The sequence below is a fragment of the Oculina patagonica genome, chromosome 2 (assembly GCF_052425735.1).
Source record: "Oculina patagonica isolate OP01 chromosome 2, crgOcupat, whole genome shotgun sequence".
Classification (NCBI taxonomy): domain Eukaryota; kingdom Metazoa; phylum Cnidaria; class Anthozoa; order Scleractinia; family Oculinidae; genus Oculina; species Oculina patagonica.
Window position 1 is genome coordinate 44,269,395 of NC_135759.1, and position 19,260 is coordinate 44,288,654.

The 19,260-nt window shown below is 38.5% G+C and overlaps 1 protein-coding gene and 1 long non-coding RNA gene across 3 annotated transcripts; both read left to right on the forward strand.

Moving 5' to 3' along the window:
* Positions 1-42: 42 nt before the first annotated feature.
* On the forward strand, positions 43-10,870 carry LOC144644808 (thioredoxin domain-containing protein-like). Its single transcript, XM_078504359.1, has 7 exons — positions 43-242; positions 1,088-1,162; positions 7,564-7,613; positions 7,709-7,754; positions 8,462-8,587; positions 8,867-8,903; positions 10,366-10,870. The coding sequence occupies exons 1-7, from the start codon at positions 85-87 to the stop codon at positions 10,579-10,581; spliced, it is 708 nt and encodes a 235-aa protein (XP_078360485.1). The 5' UTR covers positions 43-84; the 3' UTR covers positions 10,582-10,870.
* On the forward strand, positions 1,633-5,040 carry LOC144644838 (uncharacterized). 2 transcript variants are annotated; one of them, XR_013569197.1, is made up of 3 exons: positions 1,633-2,100; positions 3,847-3,892; positions 4,953-5,040. It is a non-coding gene; the product is annotated as an uncharacterized LOC144644838 (long non-coding RNA). The 2 variants fall into 2 exon arrangements; XR_013569196.1 differs by lacking the exon at positions 1,633-2,100 and having other exon boundaries at positions 3,660-3,892.
* Positions 10,871-19,260: the final 8,390 nt, after the last annotated feature.

The following is a 19,260-nucleotide window of genomic DNA, read 5'->3' on the forward strand; positions in this document are numbered from 1 at the left end:
CAAATTTTATATATGGACATTATGTCCTAATATGGAAATACTCCTTCCCAGCCTTTCTCCTCCAATTTGTTGGCGTGAAGCAAGATGGCGGACAGCGCGTCTTTTCTGCGAGTGTGTGCATTGTTCGTACTTTGCCATTTTTGTTGGAGCGATAGTGCTGTTAAAATCCTGAATGATGCGTCGTTTGAGCACTTGACCCAAGCCTCAACGGGAGCAACTACTGGCGACTGGTTGATAGTTTTGTAAGTCTTTTGAAAAAAATTGCAAACGTACATTGTACATAAGCTTACAAGTTGTTTTTATATAGGCTTACAGTGGACTCTCTCTAAGACGGACACCGTCAGAACCGGCTCCAACTGTCCGTCTTAGAGAGGTGTCCGTCTTATAGGGAGTTCAGTTGACTGTACTTTGAAAGGCACCAACAAATCTTTTATCATGACCTTATCTCTTTTTTTTAAATAATCTGTAAATCAGTTTTCTGTGGACCACAAAACACCAAAATTAAACTTTAATAAAAAGAGAAGTTCCTTGTTTTTTGATACTCTGAGAATAGAATGATAAAAGAGATGGCTGATTTTTTGCATGAAAAACCTGGACTGTGATCTGATAGTTTTTATTTCCAGGAATTGGGGTGGGATCCAGAGGTCCACAGAAAAGCTGATTTGAAATGACTTTAAAGAGTCTTATGACACTTTAAGAAAACAAATTAACAGCTGCTAGAAGTTATGTAGTTTTGAGGTGTATCATATGATGCATGTAAATTCTGGTCCAAAGAAGACAACGTATCAAATGTGGGTTTCACTCATCAACAATAGAGTGAAAATGAGCTGACCTCAGAAGCTGAGCTGTAAAACCACGCGACCCCCAGCAGACCCCCCTCCCACTACGCATGACCAAAATGTGGGTAGGCTGCTGACCAGCATTGTTTCAGGTTTATCTTAGTTAGCTTAAACTACATTTAACCACATTTTAAACAAACAAATCTACTGGTAACACTTTATCCTGAGAAGTGTTTGTTAGTTGCATTAGTCTGATTATAGCTGTTACAATGCTTCTTCTTTGTTGTCTTGATGTTGCCTTTTTGTAGCTCTTTCACTGAACAGGATCCAGAATGTGAAAAATGCAAGAGAGCAGACGAAGCAATTGAGAAAAGCCAACAGGAGTAAGTACATGAAGCTTTCAGTTTATAGAGGAGGATATAACAATAAAAAAGTTTGTTAGGGATTATTGAATACAATAGTGTTATTTCTTATATCAGAGTATAGATGTTTTTTATTCCTCCATGTGGCCTTTCTGATTTAATCCTATAGAAAAAAATCAACACAAGCTGTCAGGTCTGTAATGCCTAGTCTTTCCAGTCATTCCTTTGAAAACACTATCGAACCGAGAAATTTTGGTTGTCGCGTACGTACGTCCGTCCGTACGCACGGATTAGGCCTGGGAACGAGCTAGGCTCCGGTGGCAACCCGCGTCTTTTGGCGGGAAAAATCATTACTATCAGGCCCTCGGCAAATAAGTTTTTTAAAAACGATTTCTACTCAGCTATATATAGTAGGAAGTTTTAAACGCGAGGAAAAAAATCATTTTTAGCTCTTGTTGACAATGTTAGAATTACATGAAGGGGAGACTAACTTGAGGAAGTCCGCTGGTGGCTGTCCGGCTCGTCTGGATTTATCAGCTTGTAAGCGAGCTTATTTTAAACTTGTGCATGGATTGATTTGCCAAATGTAGCTAAATGTTCTGGTTCATACGTGATAAGCTCTCGGGAAACGGTAAGGTGAACAGCAGAATTTTTAATGTGGTTCAGAGTCAAAAGTCAGGAAACAATCTCACAGCATGCCGATTTACCAAGCGTACGCATGAGTTCACTACTATTAAAGCATGAAGACTTCGCGATTGAAAAGCACACGAAGAACTCAGTTTTAAAGACAGTTTATTACAGATACATTATTTCTGGATATATTTCTCGTTTTACCCGCGATGACAACCATAGTTAGTAGAGGAGTAAAGATTGTGGCCGATCGAAATGGAAATCTTCCAAGCTTCTTGGTGAGTTTGAAGCAAAGATGGTCAAAGACAACATTCCTTTACGAAAACAAGGTGAGCTATTGATGTTCATTTTTTTTAACAGATTAGGAAAGTCTTTGGTATTTAGATTAACCAGCGTTCAACCTAATTCATTATTTTTAAACGAAGCTGGGTTCTAGCTCTCAGTCGTGTACCGGTATGTCAAACAAGGAGATAGACTTAGTGAACTGAAATTCGTTTTGTCTTAAACACGAATTGTATATTCAAAGCATACCTTACTTCTGGTTTTTCCTATCCGCGTTAATTTGTTTATTCTGTAGTTAAATCACCGAAGTAGGAAGAACACACCACTTTTAAACGTTGGAAAGAGTACAGAACAAGTAGAGAACAAAATTTACATGAAAAATTTGTAAGAATGTGGTCGAGTCAGATGCAATATAGGGGACATTGATAGCTGAGAGTCTTAGGGAAATATAGTTTCTCCATGACCTCTGTTATTTTTCACTGAGAACTTTGCGTAGTTTTCCTTATTTTTAAATTTTTATAATATGAATGTTATGAGTGAAAACGTTTTGTGAAAGTTTTGTATTTCTTATCTGATAACAGCCTTTCTCAGAATAAATTGATTAGTTTATTCATATTTTTTATAACTTACCGTATTTAATCGATTAAACGCCTCCCTCGAATAAGCGCTACATGTTAGAACAGAAATATTAATAAACGTCGCCCTCGAATAAACGCCGCATCATGATCATGTGGCATTCATTTGAATAACAGACTCGGAAAGCAAATGCAGTAATAATCAAGCTTGAGCAGGCCAAAACAAATATTTTTCTTGATTGTAACAAGGTTTTAAGGTATTGAAATTGACTTTTCAGGCATGTACTAGAACATGTTTCTGTTTTTTTTTTTAAATTAAAGTGTTCAGTTACCATACTATTGTTTACAAGAAATAAATTGAATTTTAAATGAACGGCGCCCTCGCATAAACGCTTCCCTCTAATAAACACCGCACTCCAATCACGAAAAATTAAATAAACGCCGTGGCGTTTAATCGAATAAATATGATACATAAAAGAATATAGCACAGACTCTAAAATGTTATGCAAAAGATCATGAAATTTTCTTAAGTTATAACAACCAAACTGATCCTGAAGTTATAATGTAGGATAAGGGCTTGGAAAAAAATAAATTCCAGATTTCCCTGTGGTTGACAAGCAGCTCTCAAATTTTGCTTGCCTAGGACTGTGCATGATTGTGTTTCTTAGTAAACTTGTGACTGTATAATTTACATCTAGACGACTTACCTGGGCCTTTTAACCTATTACGCAAACAGGCATGAAAAATTAATTGCTTGACAGAAAAATCTACTTGCCCCAGACAATCAGAGGGTACCTTTTTAGCCCTGTGGCTATGAGCATTGCTTTCTTGAAGGTTGCACATGACTCGTACAATTTTTTAAGCCTTTCAAAGTTTTCCAACTTAAAGCAGTGACTAAATCAAATATTTTTGCCAATTTTTTTTCTACAAGAGAAGTAGGATTAGTTTTTGATCGTGAAAAAAATAAGTTCAAAATGGGCCTGTCTGCGATGACTCGAGGATATAATTAAAATTAAATAATACATGTACAACAAGTTTTTTGAGGTCAATTCAGTGAGAAGTATTTATAGAGGGTGTAAGATGCAGTTTGAAGTTATCATTTATTTTGGTAAATCTGTTGTCTTTCTAAAACTTGCTATGATAGGATTTCCATACTTTTTGCCAGGATGCAAGTTAAGAATTTTACAGGTTTTTGATATGTATAAATTTTGTTTTCAGTGCAGGGAAAACAGTCAAGGTGCAGTTAGTGAAATTGGTGATGCAGGTAATCATAACATTAGTGCCAGCGTATACCTTTCTTTATCTAGATATTAAAGAAGCTCCATGACACATTAGTGCATGAAACTTGTTTTTCAAGTGTAAAACTTTTGGGTGTGAAAAATGGTATGTGTTTTAACCCCTTGGTAAGTTTACATTGTATGTTTCCCTAAAATCCTCGTTCAATTGAGGAATTTAATATACACAATTTATATGTAACAGCACATGTACATAAAATGTTTTTATTGTTCAAGAAAAATGTTTTCGTTGTTCATACAATGCACCCCTTCCCCACCATGGAGGAGGGGTAGGAGGGCAAAGACCCAACAAGATCTGCTACCTGACCCGACAAAATACCGGAATACTTGTAATGATTTTGTGGGAGAAGTGCAAATTGACCTGTTGTGTTTGAATTCCTTTAATTTGTTAATACCTTAAACCTTAATAGCTAATAAGCTCAAGCCCTAACTTAACATAAATTGTCTTGTTGTGGTACCAGGCAAATGTAGAAATAGAACTTAAACTCAGCTGAAATTTTACGTGAACACAAAGACTTAGTAAAATTTTAGAGCTGCTTAGGCCAGAAAAGCCAGCTGGGCTTGTTGATGAGCCGGCTTAGTGTTTTCTTAGCTATATCCCTGATAAAAGTTTTAGGGAGAATATGTAAGCTTTCCTGGACTTAATCACAGTACTTTCAACAGCACCTGTCAGAGATAAATATAAGAGTCTTAAAAGACACATCATTTTGTAGGGAACTCTTGAATTAAGCCGGTGTTTCACACCCCAAAACATTTATCAAAGCCTTGCCATGTGCCGGGTCTTATTGATAGCACTATTAGTGTCTTCAGTAGGTAAAAAAAGGTTTTCCTGGCACACTCACTCTGAAAGGACTTTTTGGTTCTAAACATATCCCTCAACACATTCCCTGGCCCATGCAAAAATTGGAAAAATAACTCTCTTTTTATGTATCTGTATAATGTTATGAATAAATTAAATTAAAATTATAAATATTCATTTGATGTCAATGATCATCAACAAAATGGTATCTGTTATTTTCCCTTTTTCAGGGTTAACACGAGTAGCAGAATTTCCACAGAGAGTTGCAGACACAGAGAGAGATAATTGAACAATCAGAATATATTATTTCTTCATTGCATGTACAACTAATACTTATGTACTATGTGTGAAAATATACAATTTATGTAGTCAGGTGTAATTTTAAAGTTAATGAAATAGAGCCAGATAAGGTTCAACCATGTACGTATTTCTTAAGGGATCTCTGACATCACAATATAGATAGATAGATGGATAGATGCTTTATTAAAACTAAATTGCAACCCAAGGGTTGAATAATATAGTTTTTACAAAAAAATTACAATGGTTAAAAAGGTTAAAATTACTTATATACACAAAATGAAATATACAGCTATAAAAAGTCAAACATTTAAAATTTGAGCGCATTGCTAAAATAAAAAAATATAAAAAACATCCGGCTACCCAAACATTTGTGGGAGGTGTGGTGACCTAATGGTTATTGTGCTGGACTCCGGATCGAGCGGTCCGGGTTCGAGACCTGGCCCGGGCACTACGTTGCGTTCTTAGGCAAGACACTTTACTCTCATAGTTCTTCTCTTCACCCAGGTGTATAAATGGGTACCGGCTTATTTACTGCTGGGGGGGAGGGGGATTAACCCTGCAATGGACTAGCATCCCATCCAGGGGGAGTAGAAATACTCCTAGCCGCTTAATGATGCTTCAGAAACCTGGTTATGCTCCAGCTTGATGAGCCACTTGGCTCAACAGCAGGCTTTACCTACCCAAACATTTAATTCCCAGTGCCCACACTGTGAAGAACAGTAATCATGATAATGAGATACACAGTTCATCAATCTCTAAATTAATATCACATGTTGCAATACAATAATAACTGATGAAATATATGTTGTTCATAGGCAAATTTTTACTTCATCACCAAAACCAAACTCAGTCATTAAATAATAATTAAAAACATTAAACACAGCTGTTTTGTTTTGTGGGTGTGTCTCACAGATCAGTTATTTGTTGTTAAGCCTTCTGTTTCAGTAGAACTAATTTAATAGCCATATTTTTTTCTCATGCTTGCATGGTTTAATATACAAGCAAATGCATGGTAAAATTTTTGCCAAACAATCTATACAGACTATACCTGAGTTTAGGACTAACAAACAGTAGGTCTGCCTCTCCAGAAGTTTTCTTAGTTTACATACAATTAAGTAAAGTGAAGCCCCTCAAGGACAAAGGGACTCATATGAAGGGAAAATGGTGTTATCATTTTGGGGAATCCTATTTGGCAGAATGATAAATGCCACTATTTTGCTTGCGGCTGGCTTTTACTCCGGTTTGCTAGCAGACAGCTGTTATTTTTAGTATCGGGAAATAATATTGTCACTGTTCCAATAGGGCCCCCGTTTAGGCGGGGGGGGGGGGGGGGTGGGACAAGCTACATGCAAAACTTTCCAGTTGTATGCTTTGTACAGTACAGCTATAACATACCAGTTATGGTGGGTGTATGGATATTTTCTAGAGCAACGCTTTCTTTGTTCTAGTTTCTCTTTGAGAGTTTATATACCTTTGGGAGGTTATGCACAAACTGCTAGATGATTATCCTCTTTTGATTGATCAACTATTTTTACTTTTATTTGGTGCTGTTGTTCCTGGTGTAAAACAATACATAATATATATAAAGAAAATAACACGAATAAAAAATCATTCTAAAAAAGATGTAAAGGGCATATAACCTGGGAGCTCCGCTTTTAGGCTTGCCTAAATCTATATATTACATTACAGTGCGACGCGCCTTACCGTGGCCACCCAACAAACTTTTTTACAAGTGTGCTCTCGTAATATTATTATTAATTTGACCATCTCGCCTTCTTGCAAAGTTGAATACGATCAAATTGATACTTGTTTCATTGTATTTATCAATAAAGCGCAGTGAAAACGTAAATATTACAAGATGACACTTGTAAAAAAGTTTGTTGGGTGGCCACGGTAAGGCGCGTCGCACTGTAACGTGCTTACTCCAATACTTAAACGCACACACATGCAAGCCACAATTCTTTACTTTGCTTAAAGGAGAAACTAATACTCCAAATGTCAGTTTCTCCAAATGTGCTACATGTACAGCAGTTTATTTACCTTTATGAGCCTAATAGTTATAAAACTATAATTTAAAAAAATCATTCTTTATACAGGGTAAACAACTGTTATAAGTTATAATAAACCCCACTATCAACTTGGCCTCTGTTAAAAAATGAATTTTTTGTTGTTAATAAACTACTTGTGTAAAGGAGTGGACATGTAGCCTTGAGCTCTTCTGTTGGTATGAGCAATAATGGAAACATTCACCAAACATTTTTACAACTTTCCAACAAAATTACTCTCAATAAAGGTGATATGTTAAAATAATTATTTATTGACTGGGTTAGGCCAAGCCAGACAAAAAAATATATTTGCCTCTTGATCATTTTGCATGGATTGAGTACAGCCAGGTTTGTATGTATTAACTCTGGACCACCAACTCAGTCAACAGGCTTACAACATTGTTGGACGATACTTCTAGCATGTGCTTTTATTCAATGACCAACACTAGCATTGTTTTGCAGTCAGTCCTAAAGTATTTGTTCTATCTGTCACCAGGTTGGGTCACAAGTTAAACTTTGCTCGTGTTTTACCTCCCAAGAGTAAATGTGAGTATAAAATGACTCTTCCATTAGCTATTGTTTTTGCCCGTATTTAGCAGTCAACAAGGATGTAATATACAATGTTGGGCTTCATTTTGCAGTGACGCTCAAGAGATTTGAAGTAGCAAGATGGCCCACTGTTATGTTGTAAGTGTGTTTAAAACATTTTATTCAATATTCCAATATATTAACTTATTTTAGTATAATAATTTTTGTTTGATCTCCAGTGATGAAAGCAAAAATACCTTCAGTTGCTAACTAAGTTTTTGACAGATAATTCTTATCTAGTCTCAAACCTAAAGTAAGTCAAAAGTTATTATTTTAAGGAATGCTGTTTGCCAGAAATGTTGTACTGAACAAAAAAGCCTGATATAAAATAATCAGCAGATTCCAGTGCTTAGACTTTCTTAGCAAATATACATACACGTGGTGTTGTGATGGGCCAAACCAGTCACAAACTGGCCATTAGGCCTGTTCCAAACGCCATGCTACATGTAATTTAGTTTGGCATGAGAAGAGCTTGCTGTTTGAATTCAAGTCGCGCTACCGCCGTGCAGCATGGCAAGGCCTGCCGTGCTAAGTAGTCGTGCCGAACTTAATTCAGCCTGCTTTACCGAATGGTTCCAAACGGTGTGCTACCACCATGGCAGGGCAGTAGCATGACGTTTGTGGCAGGCCTTCAGTTTGTCACTAGTATGTAAGGTCATCTATTACTCATAGTTTACGTACCAGTAATTTATCTGGGAAGTTCTTTTTCTTTTCCCTGTTACTTTGTTTTTACTGTAAAATCCATTAGACTTATAGAACTGCCTGGAACTGCAAAATGGTCATTTTTAGTTTTTAATTGCTTTCAGGCTCAAACAAGGCAAGCAGTATATTTATTCTGATGAGGCACTTGATGCAGCGTCCTTTATCAAATTTGTGGAAGAAGGTTATAACCTGGCAGCATCTAAACCAGTACCACCGCCGATTAGCAAATTGTAAGTAGCTTTACCAGTCTCAAAATTTTTCTTTGACATTTTTGTGGTCATTCATGCAAACATGGAAAAAGAGGTGTTATTTCTCTTAAAATATCCTTTTGTTTGTTCCGACTCCAATGCATCAAGTACCTTTTTCATAAGACAGTGACAGTACATGTACTTATACAGCATTTCCCTGACATTGACTACAGGACCAAGGATTTTTTGCCATCTTCAGAGTAATAATTGTGAGATTGCAAATCTACTTTCAAACAAAGTTTTTTTTTATTTTATTCTCAGTGACATTTTCATTGAGGAGCTCATGGATGATGCAAAGGTATAGATAGATCTCTTTACTTTATTTCAGTAATGTGCAGTTCCAGAAAAATGTCACACCCCTCCCATGGAAGGTTTGTTGGTTTCAACCCCTCCACCCTTCTGGAAATTCCAGTTAAACCCCATTCTTTCCTTTTAAGTTTTACTTTTTGAGACCCCACACCCACTCAGAATTTCCAATGACCTACCATGGGGTGGGTATGGATATTTTCTGCAACTGCACAATAGTAATTACAATGGATCCCTATCTCTCTGACCTTCGATTTCTCAAACCTCTGGGTAAAGAAAACCAAAAGATGTTTGCCTCGGATTTGCTTCACTCAGCCGACGCTGCAATTCCCCCCCCCCCCCCCATTTTCTCAAACTACTTTTTATTTACCTTAGAGGTTCTAAAATTGGGTTCCCACTGGCTATTGAGATATCTGAGAGCTAGAGTGCAAAACAGTTTATAGTATTTTTAACACGAGTTGGCTGGGTGAAATGCCGTTATTCCATAAGGGTCTCCAGTAGGAAAGGTTTGAGTGAGACTTTGGAAAAAGTCTCGTTTGCTTAGTAAATGATGAAAAATCAATACTTGAATACTGGTACACAGGGTTGTCAGAATAAGCCGGCACCCGGCGCATTTAACCGGCTCTTCCAAACTCTGCGCCGGCTACTCCGAATATAAGTACCCGGTAGGTCAGTTCTGAGTGTTTCATAGCCGCCTACTTTTTGGATGGAATCTGCTACTCAAAAACCCACTGACAACCCTGGGTCCAGAAAATATCCATACCTCCCCCACAGACTATTTTATGGTTGAACCCTTCCACCTAGCATCATACTTTGAGACCCCCAATCCCGTCAGACCTCTGTGGGGTGTTTACCGTAAATGGTCTAATAAACGCCTGACATATTTTCATTTTAGTTGCCCAAGGGGTGGGGGTGGGGGCATTAAATAGATATGGAAATAGATTTATTTGAGAGTGTGCATTTTTTTAAGGGAAGCCTCAGGCCAAGTGGCCCATACTTGCCGGGGCTTATCCTGGTTTCTGTAGCATTAAGTGGCTAGGAATATTTCTACCCCCCTGAATGGGATGCTAGTCCATCATGGGTGCCCATTTATACACCTGGGTGGAGAGAGGCACTATGAGAGTAACGTGTCTTGCCCAAGAACACAACACATTGACTCCAGCCAAGTGTTGAACCCGGACCACTAAATCCAAAGTCTGGTGCACTAACTATTAGGCCACTCCGCCTCCCACCAGGTCATTTACAGTAGAGATATTTTCTGTAACCACACAATAAACTCTGCCCCCTCTCTGCCATTCAAGGACCTCTTGATCGCCCAAATATGTTATCTAATGTGAAGTAAGCACTAAAAAAAACTTGTGCTAGTGGTTGTCTTACATGGGAAGTTGCTGATTCATAAACTAGATGTCTTTGAGAACACCTGTAACTTATTTTATTTCTTACTTTGTCACCAGCATATTATACACTTGAGGAAAAATGCAGCTGGCATGATATTCATTGCTGGAATACTGTTTGGTCTGTTGCTGACTCCTGTGCTTAGATTGTTTGCCGACTGTCTCATCAATTCATTTGTACAAGAGCCTGACTCAGAGCAAAACTATGAAGATGAAGGGTTAGGAAAAGATGAGGTGGACGAAGAGGAAGAAGAGGAAGAAAAGAAAGATAGATGAAATAGAAAAGTCACAGAACATAAACATTATCTTATAACTTTGGTGCGGCATGCATGGTACTGCATTGGCATTTTAATCAGGGCCTTGAAGAGGCTTCTAGAACACCAGCTTCTAAAAGATGCTTCAAACCTAGATTTACCACAGGGGGCCCAGACAAACTGTTTGTGTATGGCCTGTGCACATTTACATTTTTATAGAGAATGTATGGAATTTACCGAATGGTTTGTAGAATTGCGTAAAATGGTGCAAAACATTAACAAATTTGTGCTGAATAAATGTTAAGTTTCCTACCTTTTGTGTAGTGTCGTTCTTTTGGCTCAAAATGGCGAATTTGAGTCGATTGAAGGGTATTTTGCTTTCGCTGTTTACTATACATCTAATTATATGGAAAGGGTGGAAACTCCAACAGCTCCAAAGTAGAACACTTCCAGCGCCGAGCCGATTTTCGACCTGATAATCCCATCGCACAGCTTTCAAACTACGCACCAGAAAAGAGGAAGGCTTGACGAATCTTCTCGTATCATTTGATCGAAAATTTATCCAAACGGTCCGGAACAAGCCCTCAAACGAAAACGGGTATCCAAAATTTTTAAGCCGTCCGAATGCGTAGCACCAATTTGTTGTGCCGAAGGGAAACGCTATTCCCCAGCCTCTTTGTGATTGGATACAATTGAACAATGGTCGTTCAAGATTTTGTTTCGTGGATAGGGAGGCAAAGGCAAAACCAATACTCAATAGTATAGGGAGTGATGTCAATTGTGCGACACAACCTAAGGACCCTCGCGCAAAATATGGCAATATTGACGGCGATGCCGAAAGCGATGCATTATCATTTAAATATGCGTCGTTGTAACTTGTCAGTGCGGCGAAGTAATTATGAAATATTCATACTGACTTAAAAAACAAGTAAGTACCTACATCTAGTCGGTATGAGTTCATTTTTAAAGCTAGCTAGCTTCAAATAAAAGTCAGCGTTCATTTTTCAACGAAAAAAATATTTTACAGCCCTAAAAAATATCAGACTTTAGTCATCTCACCTAGTTGTTTTACAGAGATTGCAAAACTATACACCCACATGTGAAACTCTCGTGCAAAACCGTTGTTGTGATTTGCTATTCTTGTGTCAAGGTCCGGCTGATTGGGAAAACCCCGCGAAGTTCCATCACGACTTTCGTAGCGCAGAAAATGCAGGCGATCGCGAGTTTGCGGAAAAGTGGGATTTTTTCGGGACATACGAATATGGCAAGGTATTCGTGTTTAAGTTCCTTTATTTTTCTTTCTGTTTTTTGATGTTTTAAACATTTATGGCTGCAATCACCGAAATAGTCCTCATTTTATAGGTTCGAAACCTAATTAACTTCTGAACAATCTGAAATCGTACACATAGCCGAAGCTGGGCACAATATTCTCGTAACTGGAGAGGGAGGAACAGGGAAATCTTTTGTGGCGAAGGCTATCAACAGTTGACTGCTAAAGCAAGGGAAAAAGGTTTTCATTGTTTGTGGGAGCGGTGCTTCGGAAAGAGTGTATTTGGAAGTAAATAAACAGACGTCAACGGTGCACTCCTTTTACTTCGACGCATAGAAGTTACAACGACGCATATTTAAATGATAATGCATCGCTTTCGGCATCGCCGTCAATATTGCCATATTTTGCGCGAGGGTCCTTAGGTTGTGTCGCACAATTGACATCACTCCCTATACTATTGAGTATTGGTTTTGCCTTTGCCTCCCTATCCACGAAACAAAATCTTGAACGACCATTGTTCAATTGTATCCAATCACAAAGAGGCTGGGGAATAGCGTTTCCCTTCGGCACAACAAATTGGTGCTACGCATTCGGACGGCTTAAAAATTTTGGATACCCGTTTTCGTTTGAGGGCTTGTTCCGGACCGTTTGGATAAATTTTCGATCAAATGATACGAGAAGATTCGTCAAGCCTTCCTCTTTTCTGGTGCGTAGTTTGAAAGCTGTGCGATGGGATTATCAGGTCGAAAATCGGCTCGGCGCTGGAAGTGTTCTACTTTGGAGCTGTTGGAGTTTCCACCCTTTCCATATAATTAGATGTATAGTAAACAGCGAAAGCAAAATACCCTTCAATCGACTCAAATTCGCCATTTTGAGCCAAAAGAACGACACTACACAAAAGGTAGGAAACTTAACATTTATTCAGCACAAATTTGTTAATGTTTTGCACCATTTTACGCAATTCTACAAACCATTCGGTAAATTCCATACATTCTCTATAAAAATGTAAATGTGCACAGGCCATACACAAACAGTTTGTCTGGGCTCCCTGTGGATTTACTTATTATTGGGAGAAATGTTGACCCCAACATTTTTGTCTTGGAGTCGTGATGGAACCGTACAAAATTAATGGTTTTTGTGTGCCCTGTTTAATACCGGGACGGTGTGTTGATTGTTGTTGTCAGCAGTGTTTAACTGAATGCAAGTGTTATTCATGACATCATTTCAGTGTTGTGATCGCAGCTGTCGTTTCGTCTTGTTTTATTTGCTTTCATGTTGTTAAAAGCAAGAAACTAGCTGTGTTCCATTTCCCTGGGACTTATTTCTTAGTGTACGTCGGCTTATAACTTGATCATTAAACTGAAAAACCGATTCTTATTCGACATTAACCAATCGTTTTATATGTGACGTTTTCCCACTTAATGTTTCTATGTACCTCGTTCGTCGCTGCCTTCTGCTGTTTCCAGCCTAGTGTCTGACAAATCGAGGCTCGTTTTATGTACTGCAGCAGCTTATGGGATGGTCTCAGCCAAACTCTTTCCCAAGTTGCAAAAACTACAAACCCTGCGCTGCAAGGATATTTACGAAATCTAGCTATGGGGCTAGTGTGGATCCCCTTCTTGAGGTGCTGGGATAGGATAGGGTCTTAGTTGGCCAGACAGCCGAACAAAAGGCGGTTATCATGTTCCAAACTCTAAAAAAACTAACGCTCCCCCGCCCGCCCCCACATGCAAGATCTGTTCTCTGCTCGTGATTTTGATTACAATTAACACGTAACTCTATCCTGGGTGCCAGAGATTTTCGGCCGACGAAGAGTAAGCCACCGCGCGCGAGAAAAAACCTCTGGTACCCAGGGAAACGTAACTCTACATACATACAACATCTTGCAAGTACCGCAGTTTTAGTGAGAATAGTGGGGGGTTTTTGCTTATTCCGGAGCAATTCTTTGGAATGGACTGTCATCTAAATTACGCAAGCCATTTACCCTTGCATGCTTTAGAAAGGGAATCGATGACTTATATTCCTCAACGGGCACCCACATGGCAAACACGTAAAACAGTATTGTAAACATGACTTTTTTTAGGTCTTTTTATATCTTTTATATACTGGTGTTTTTTAACCGTGTCTAACTAGAGAGAAAGCATGACTTTTGTTTTTCCGCGAACGCCAAAAATTCAACTTCTGCTGCCTGTCGTTTGGTGTTCGTATGCGGAAAATATGTAGTGTTGTGTTTGTCGTGAAAGTGGGATTTTCCCCCATTTTCTAAGGTAACAAAATAAAAGGCAAGCTCACGTTTGCCGTTTGCCGCATAACTACAGTTGAATCCCGATAACTCGAACCCTCAAGGGAAATCGAAAAAGGTTCGAGTTATTGTGTGGGAAATGAGTGAAAAATGACCTGGAGGGGAATCGAAAAAGGTTCGAGTTAGCGGGAGGTCCGAGTTATTGAGGGTTCGAGTCATCGGGATTCAACTGTATATGAATTATAAGCCCCTTCAGTTTTATTTCTGCCTGACTGCTTACGAAAAACTCTCATAAACAAATTGGCACGGAATAAAACAATACATGTAGTAGAATGCTTTTTTTAACCTTGTGCAATAAATTGCAACTTTATTTGCCCATCATTGGTAACAACGTCTTATTATTACAATCAGTTGCGGGAGATCTTAGCAAGCTCAAAAGAGCTTTTCAAATATAAGATCCCCACTTTCAAATTGCTATTTACTACAGCAGGGGCGGATCCAGGGGAGGTGGATTGGGTGGCTAGCCACCCCCCTTGATCCACAAGAAAAATAAATCCACATAAAAATAGAAAATAAGGACAATGACACTGGGTAAGGTGAAAAAAGTGTTAATGGGAAGCATCAGCGGATGGTGATGCTTGTCTAAATCAGAAACTAGGTATTGGGGCCCAGGCAGTCTTGCCCAGTCTGCCAACTATAGTATATATATGTCATTCCCATTTCGCAATTACCTTGTGGGCCGTAATATTACTTTAAGCTTGTAGTACCAGTGGTATTTCAGCATGCAAGTAAAAGTACAATCACAGCAATACTTTAAGCGTTGTAATTTTTTGATAGGCTAGTTGCTATTTGTCTTGCAACAAGTACATACGTTAAGCAGGCAGCCAGTGTAATTTCACATTTATTTTTTGGAGCAAGTAAGCTTACATAAAATTTTTAGTCTATGGAAAAAAGTTGAAATATTTGTTAACATCCGCCCCCTTAGCAAGGCAACTTTGCCAGGGGCCAAAAATTTCCACGCTTGTCAGGTGAACAAAACGACCCATATCTGTTCTTTCGTGCAAGTTCGTAAGTTCAACTTCAAATTTCAATCACTGTTCGTAAGAACTAGAGTTTCTGTCCCAAATATAATTCAATGTTAAAGAAGGTAAGTTGAGATAAGAGTAGTTTTGTCAATTACCAGGGAAAAACAGCGGTTTAATAGCTTAATTGAAAGACGTTTAAAGCTGCTCAGAATCACGGAAATCACGTCTAAGAGGCTTCACTTTTTTAAAAATTTTCTGGGGGCATACCCCCCGACCCCTCTTGGGGCATGGAGCAGGCAGCCCCACGTATGGGTCTTTGGCACAAAATAATTGGGACTCCCACTTTAAAAATCCTGCCTAAAAGCCTGATACCCCCTCCCCATAAAAAAACTGGGGCTTAAACAAGATACTACAAAAAAGTTTATGAACAGCCACCCCCCTTTAAAAAATCCTGGATCCGCCCCTGTACAGTTACAATCAGTGGCGCATTTACAAGTTTTCTTTTGTCCTGGAGAATTTTAATTTTGTTGCTCCCTCGGCTATACAGTAAAAACCCGCGTATAAGAACCTAACATTTAAGAACCTGTTAGGCTAAAATTTCATTTTTACGCACCCTTTACATAAGAACCATTTTAGGCTAAAATTTTTAAATAGGTTCATATTTTCAACAATTCAAGGGAAAAAATAATGTTCTCAAAAATATAGAATTAAAAAATCTTCTCAAAAATATATTTATAACACAGTCTGTACACATTATAGTTACAGCATAGTTACATAAAACTTGTCCTCCTTGAATATAATTATTATATTATTATTATTATTTCTTGAACAAAAGTTAAGAACCTAGTTAGCCCAATTTTACACTAAAAACCATTTATATAAGAACCTGTTTAGGCTAACTTGAAAAAACCTAGGTTCTTATACGCGGGTTTTTACTGTACTGGGCATCCATGTAACAATTCAATTAAAGAGAAAGAATCGCACATCAGGTACTGAACCTAACAACAACAAACGAGTGAAAGATTTGGGGGAACGAAAAATCCAAACAGAAAGCGGCGAATACTCGAATGTGAGCAGCCTCTTCTTTATCTTTCGGGGTAGCGTTGCGTGACATCCAAACCAAAAAAAAAGGCTTTGGCGCGCTCATTCTTAGAATTATTCTAATAGCCCATAATAAACACCTCAGTAGTACTTTACTGGTCAGTTTGTAGAATTCTTCTTTTTTCTTCGTTCTGTGTTTTAAAGTCATTCATTAGTTTCGGGCTGGGTAGCTTAGCTTTTCGATCATTGGTCCTGGTAGCGAGACGACAGAAAATTACGCACATTGCCGCCTCACTGGAACGTTGTCTCAGGAATTGGAAATTTTTGCTTGATAACTGCCGGCCGGAGAAGTGTACTAAAAATTTGACAAATGATATGAAACACAGATCTATTCTGTGGTAAATAGTCTAACTTTCTTTGATGACCTATAATTTAAGCCTGCATTTTAGACGTCTTCCGTTTGGCGCGCGACCAGAGGAAGCCGTGTGAAATCTAGGCTACTTTAATTTTGCCACAAATGCTATCCGTTTTTAAAATAAACATATAAATCCATTTTTCCTTTAACTGAATGCGGAAACACCCAGATCCGTTGGTTTTTCTTTAGACAATGAGACTCACACAAAACCCAGCGGCACGTCCGGTTTATTAGAATACTGTGTTATCACTCCAGTGTATAAAAATAGCATGCTGAAAATATCTTTTGGAAGCCGAAGGCCGATTTTTATTGATCATTTCCGCCCTTGTCTTGCTCACCTTATATATTCAATTCCAGAAGGCTCTGTGATGTACGTTTCTTATAACTGAAACCCCAGTTTTGATTTCAACCGGCACTGTTTTCAGTCTGAAAGGCTATATCGATATAAGAGGTTAAAGATAATTGTTTCAAAAGAAGCCTTTATTGCCATTATAATATTCATTCTATTTTACAAAATGTCAAATAAATCTGCTACAGGAGATAATGTATATAATGGCTGGAGATCTCAGCAAGCTCTATTGAGCTTTTCTAAGTAAGAAGATCCCCATGCATACATATACTATTTACAATTTAGCAGATGGATGTAAGTATACATTGAATATATTAACGTGGGATTTGCTATTTTTAAAACTACTAAATACTTGTCGAGCCAAAATACTATCCACGGCGTTCATTTTGCAATTCGCTCAAGTTTTCTCTTGTGCACGGCAACTGTGTCCCGTCGCAACTTTATTTGAGTTCCAATCAAAGTGTAAACGAAATCGAAACTTCATGACTGACTTTCTTTTTCTGAGGAAGGAGACGCAGCGGCCTCATGGTTAGCTCATTACACTCCGGATCAAGCGGTGCGGGCTTGGGCTGGCTGGGATTATTACGTGGTATTCTAGGCCAAGACACTTCACTTGCGGTGCCTTTCGCGCCTGTATGAGCATAAATGGTAATCTCAGCTTGCATTGAGAATTGTCAGAAAAACCTCGGCTTACAACAAGTGCTGAGCGGTACTTGCGATGGACTTCAGAAAATAGGTCGAAATAGCGATCATGCTCCTTTGCTTTGTCTAGTGTTTCCTTCGTGTTGTGTCGGATAATCATGATACCTAATTTTAGTTCATGACGTCTTCTTTCGCTAACATCACGTTTATTTATATTCCAAATGGTACTTCCAAATTAAAACTCCGGATAATGCCGTATTAAAGGAAAATAACTTGAATTTTACCAGGCTTTTGTTCGTCTGCAACGCAGGCTAACTCCGCCACGCACTTTTAGACAAACGGTACCTCGTTGTTTTCCTTGTTTTTTTTTTTTTTACACACACAATTGCGAGCTTCTCTTTGTTGATTAACATCGCTGATATTTACCTTCCAAATATATTGTGGTGTCTCACTCAAGGTTAAAAGGGATGCAATCAAAGTTATTGAAAACCCAGCGCTACTGATCTGTTTTCGTTACGAAAGAACAAAGTTGGGGTGAAATTCCATTGTTCTGTACTTGACATTTCATTGGTTGAAGTAAAAAATGCTGAGATTTATTGTTCCCGTTTACATTGTGATTGGTTAACTTTGTCTGGGTGACCCCTGTAACAGTAGCTGCGCTGTAAAGGTTTTTAAACATTCAGTTTGTCCCAAAACAAAGATAATTGGCATTTTACCTTTACGTCTTTTTGTTTTGTATTTTTTTACATTTGGGATTATTTGAATCGCTGCAGCAAAACTTTCGCTGCAAAGATAAGTTCAATATTTGCCCCACCATAACGCACAAAAATCGGTGTACTTTTTTCATGCATTATAATTGTATTATAAAGATTGATATTTCTAAAGCTTCTAGACTACCTTAAAATAGGAATATAACAACTGGCAAAGAACGAGCTGATATTGCTTTTATGTCTACCGCTCCGTGACACAAGTGCAAAAGTACTACAGCTTCTTCTAGTTAAGGAAGTTAATTTATAGAGCAAAAGCTTTAGACTCCAACAGCGATCTGTACAAACAAACAATATCCGAGCAGATCCGTGTTTGTACAACTTGCGCGGATCCGGTACTGCTAACAGTTTAACCGTAAGTGAAAATTCTGTTGTAATGATGTGTTATTTCCGTGATGATGGTTTTGCCAGATTGGTACGTACGTGTGGTAGTTTTCACAAACTCTATCCTGACGGACAAAAGCAGCCTCTGATAGGAACCATCAAAAAGCTTGATGCGCCCCTCGTGCAGTTTGTACGTACCTGGTGTAATCTTTTTCTTCGATGCGATGGAAGTTGAACTACCAGTTGCAGAATTACCATCACGGAGAAACCTTTGAACTTCAGGCGGCAGAGACGGAAAATATTTTCCCGTCAAGGCAACCTTACCAGCATAAGACTCCATCCTCTTCATACGCTTCTCGTGCCATTTCTTGAAAATTTTCGACTGAATTTCGATGACAGTGGTCTTCGCAGCTTCCCACTTTTCTCTGTCGGATTCTGAATTTCTGGCCATCCAAGGCTTCGGAAAGTGAAACAAAGGTTTCACTATACTCCGTGGAATGAAGACCTGCAATCCTCCGCCAGGGTATGCTTTGTCATGAGGTGCAGCGATTCCTTCATACATGTACACTCCTCTGGGCACAACCAACATTGTGTTGTCTTCCAGGGTGTTCCACCTCTTTGCGACG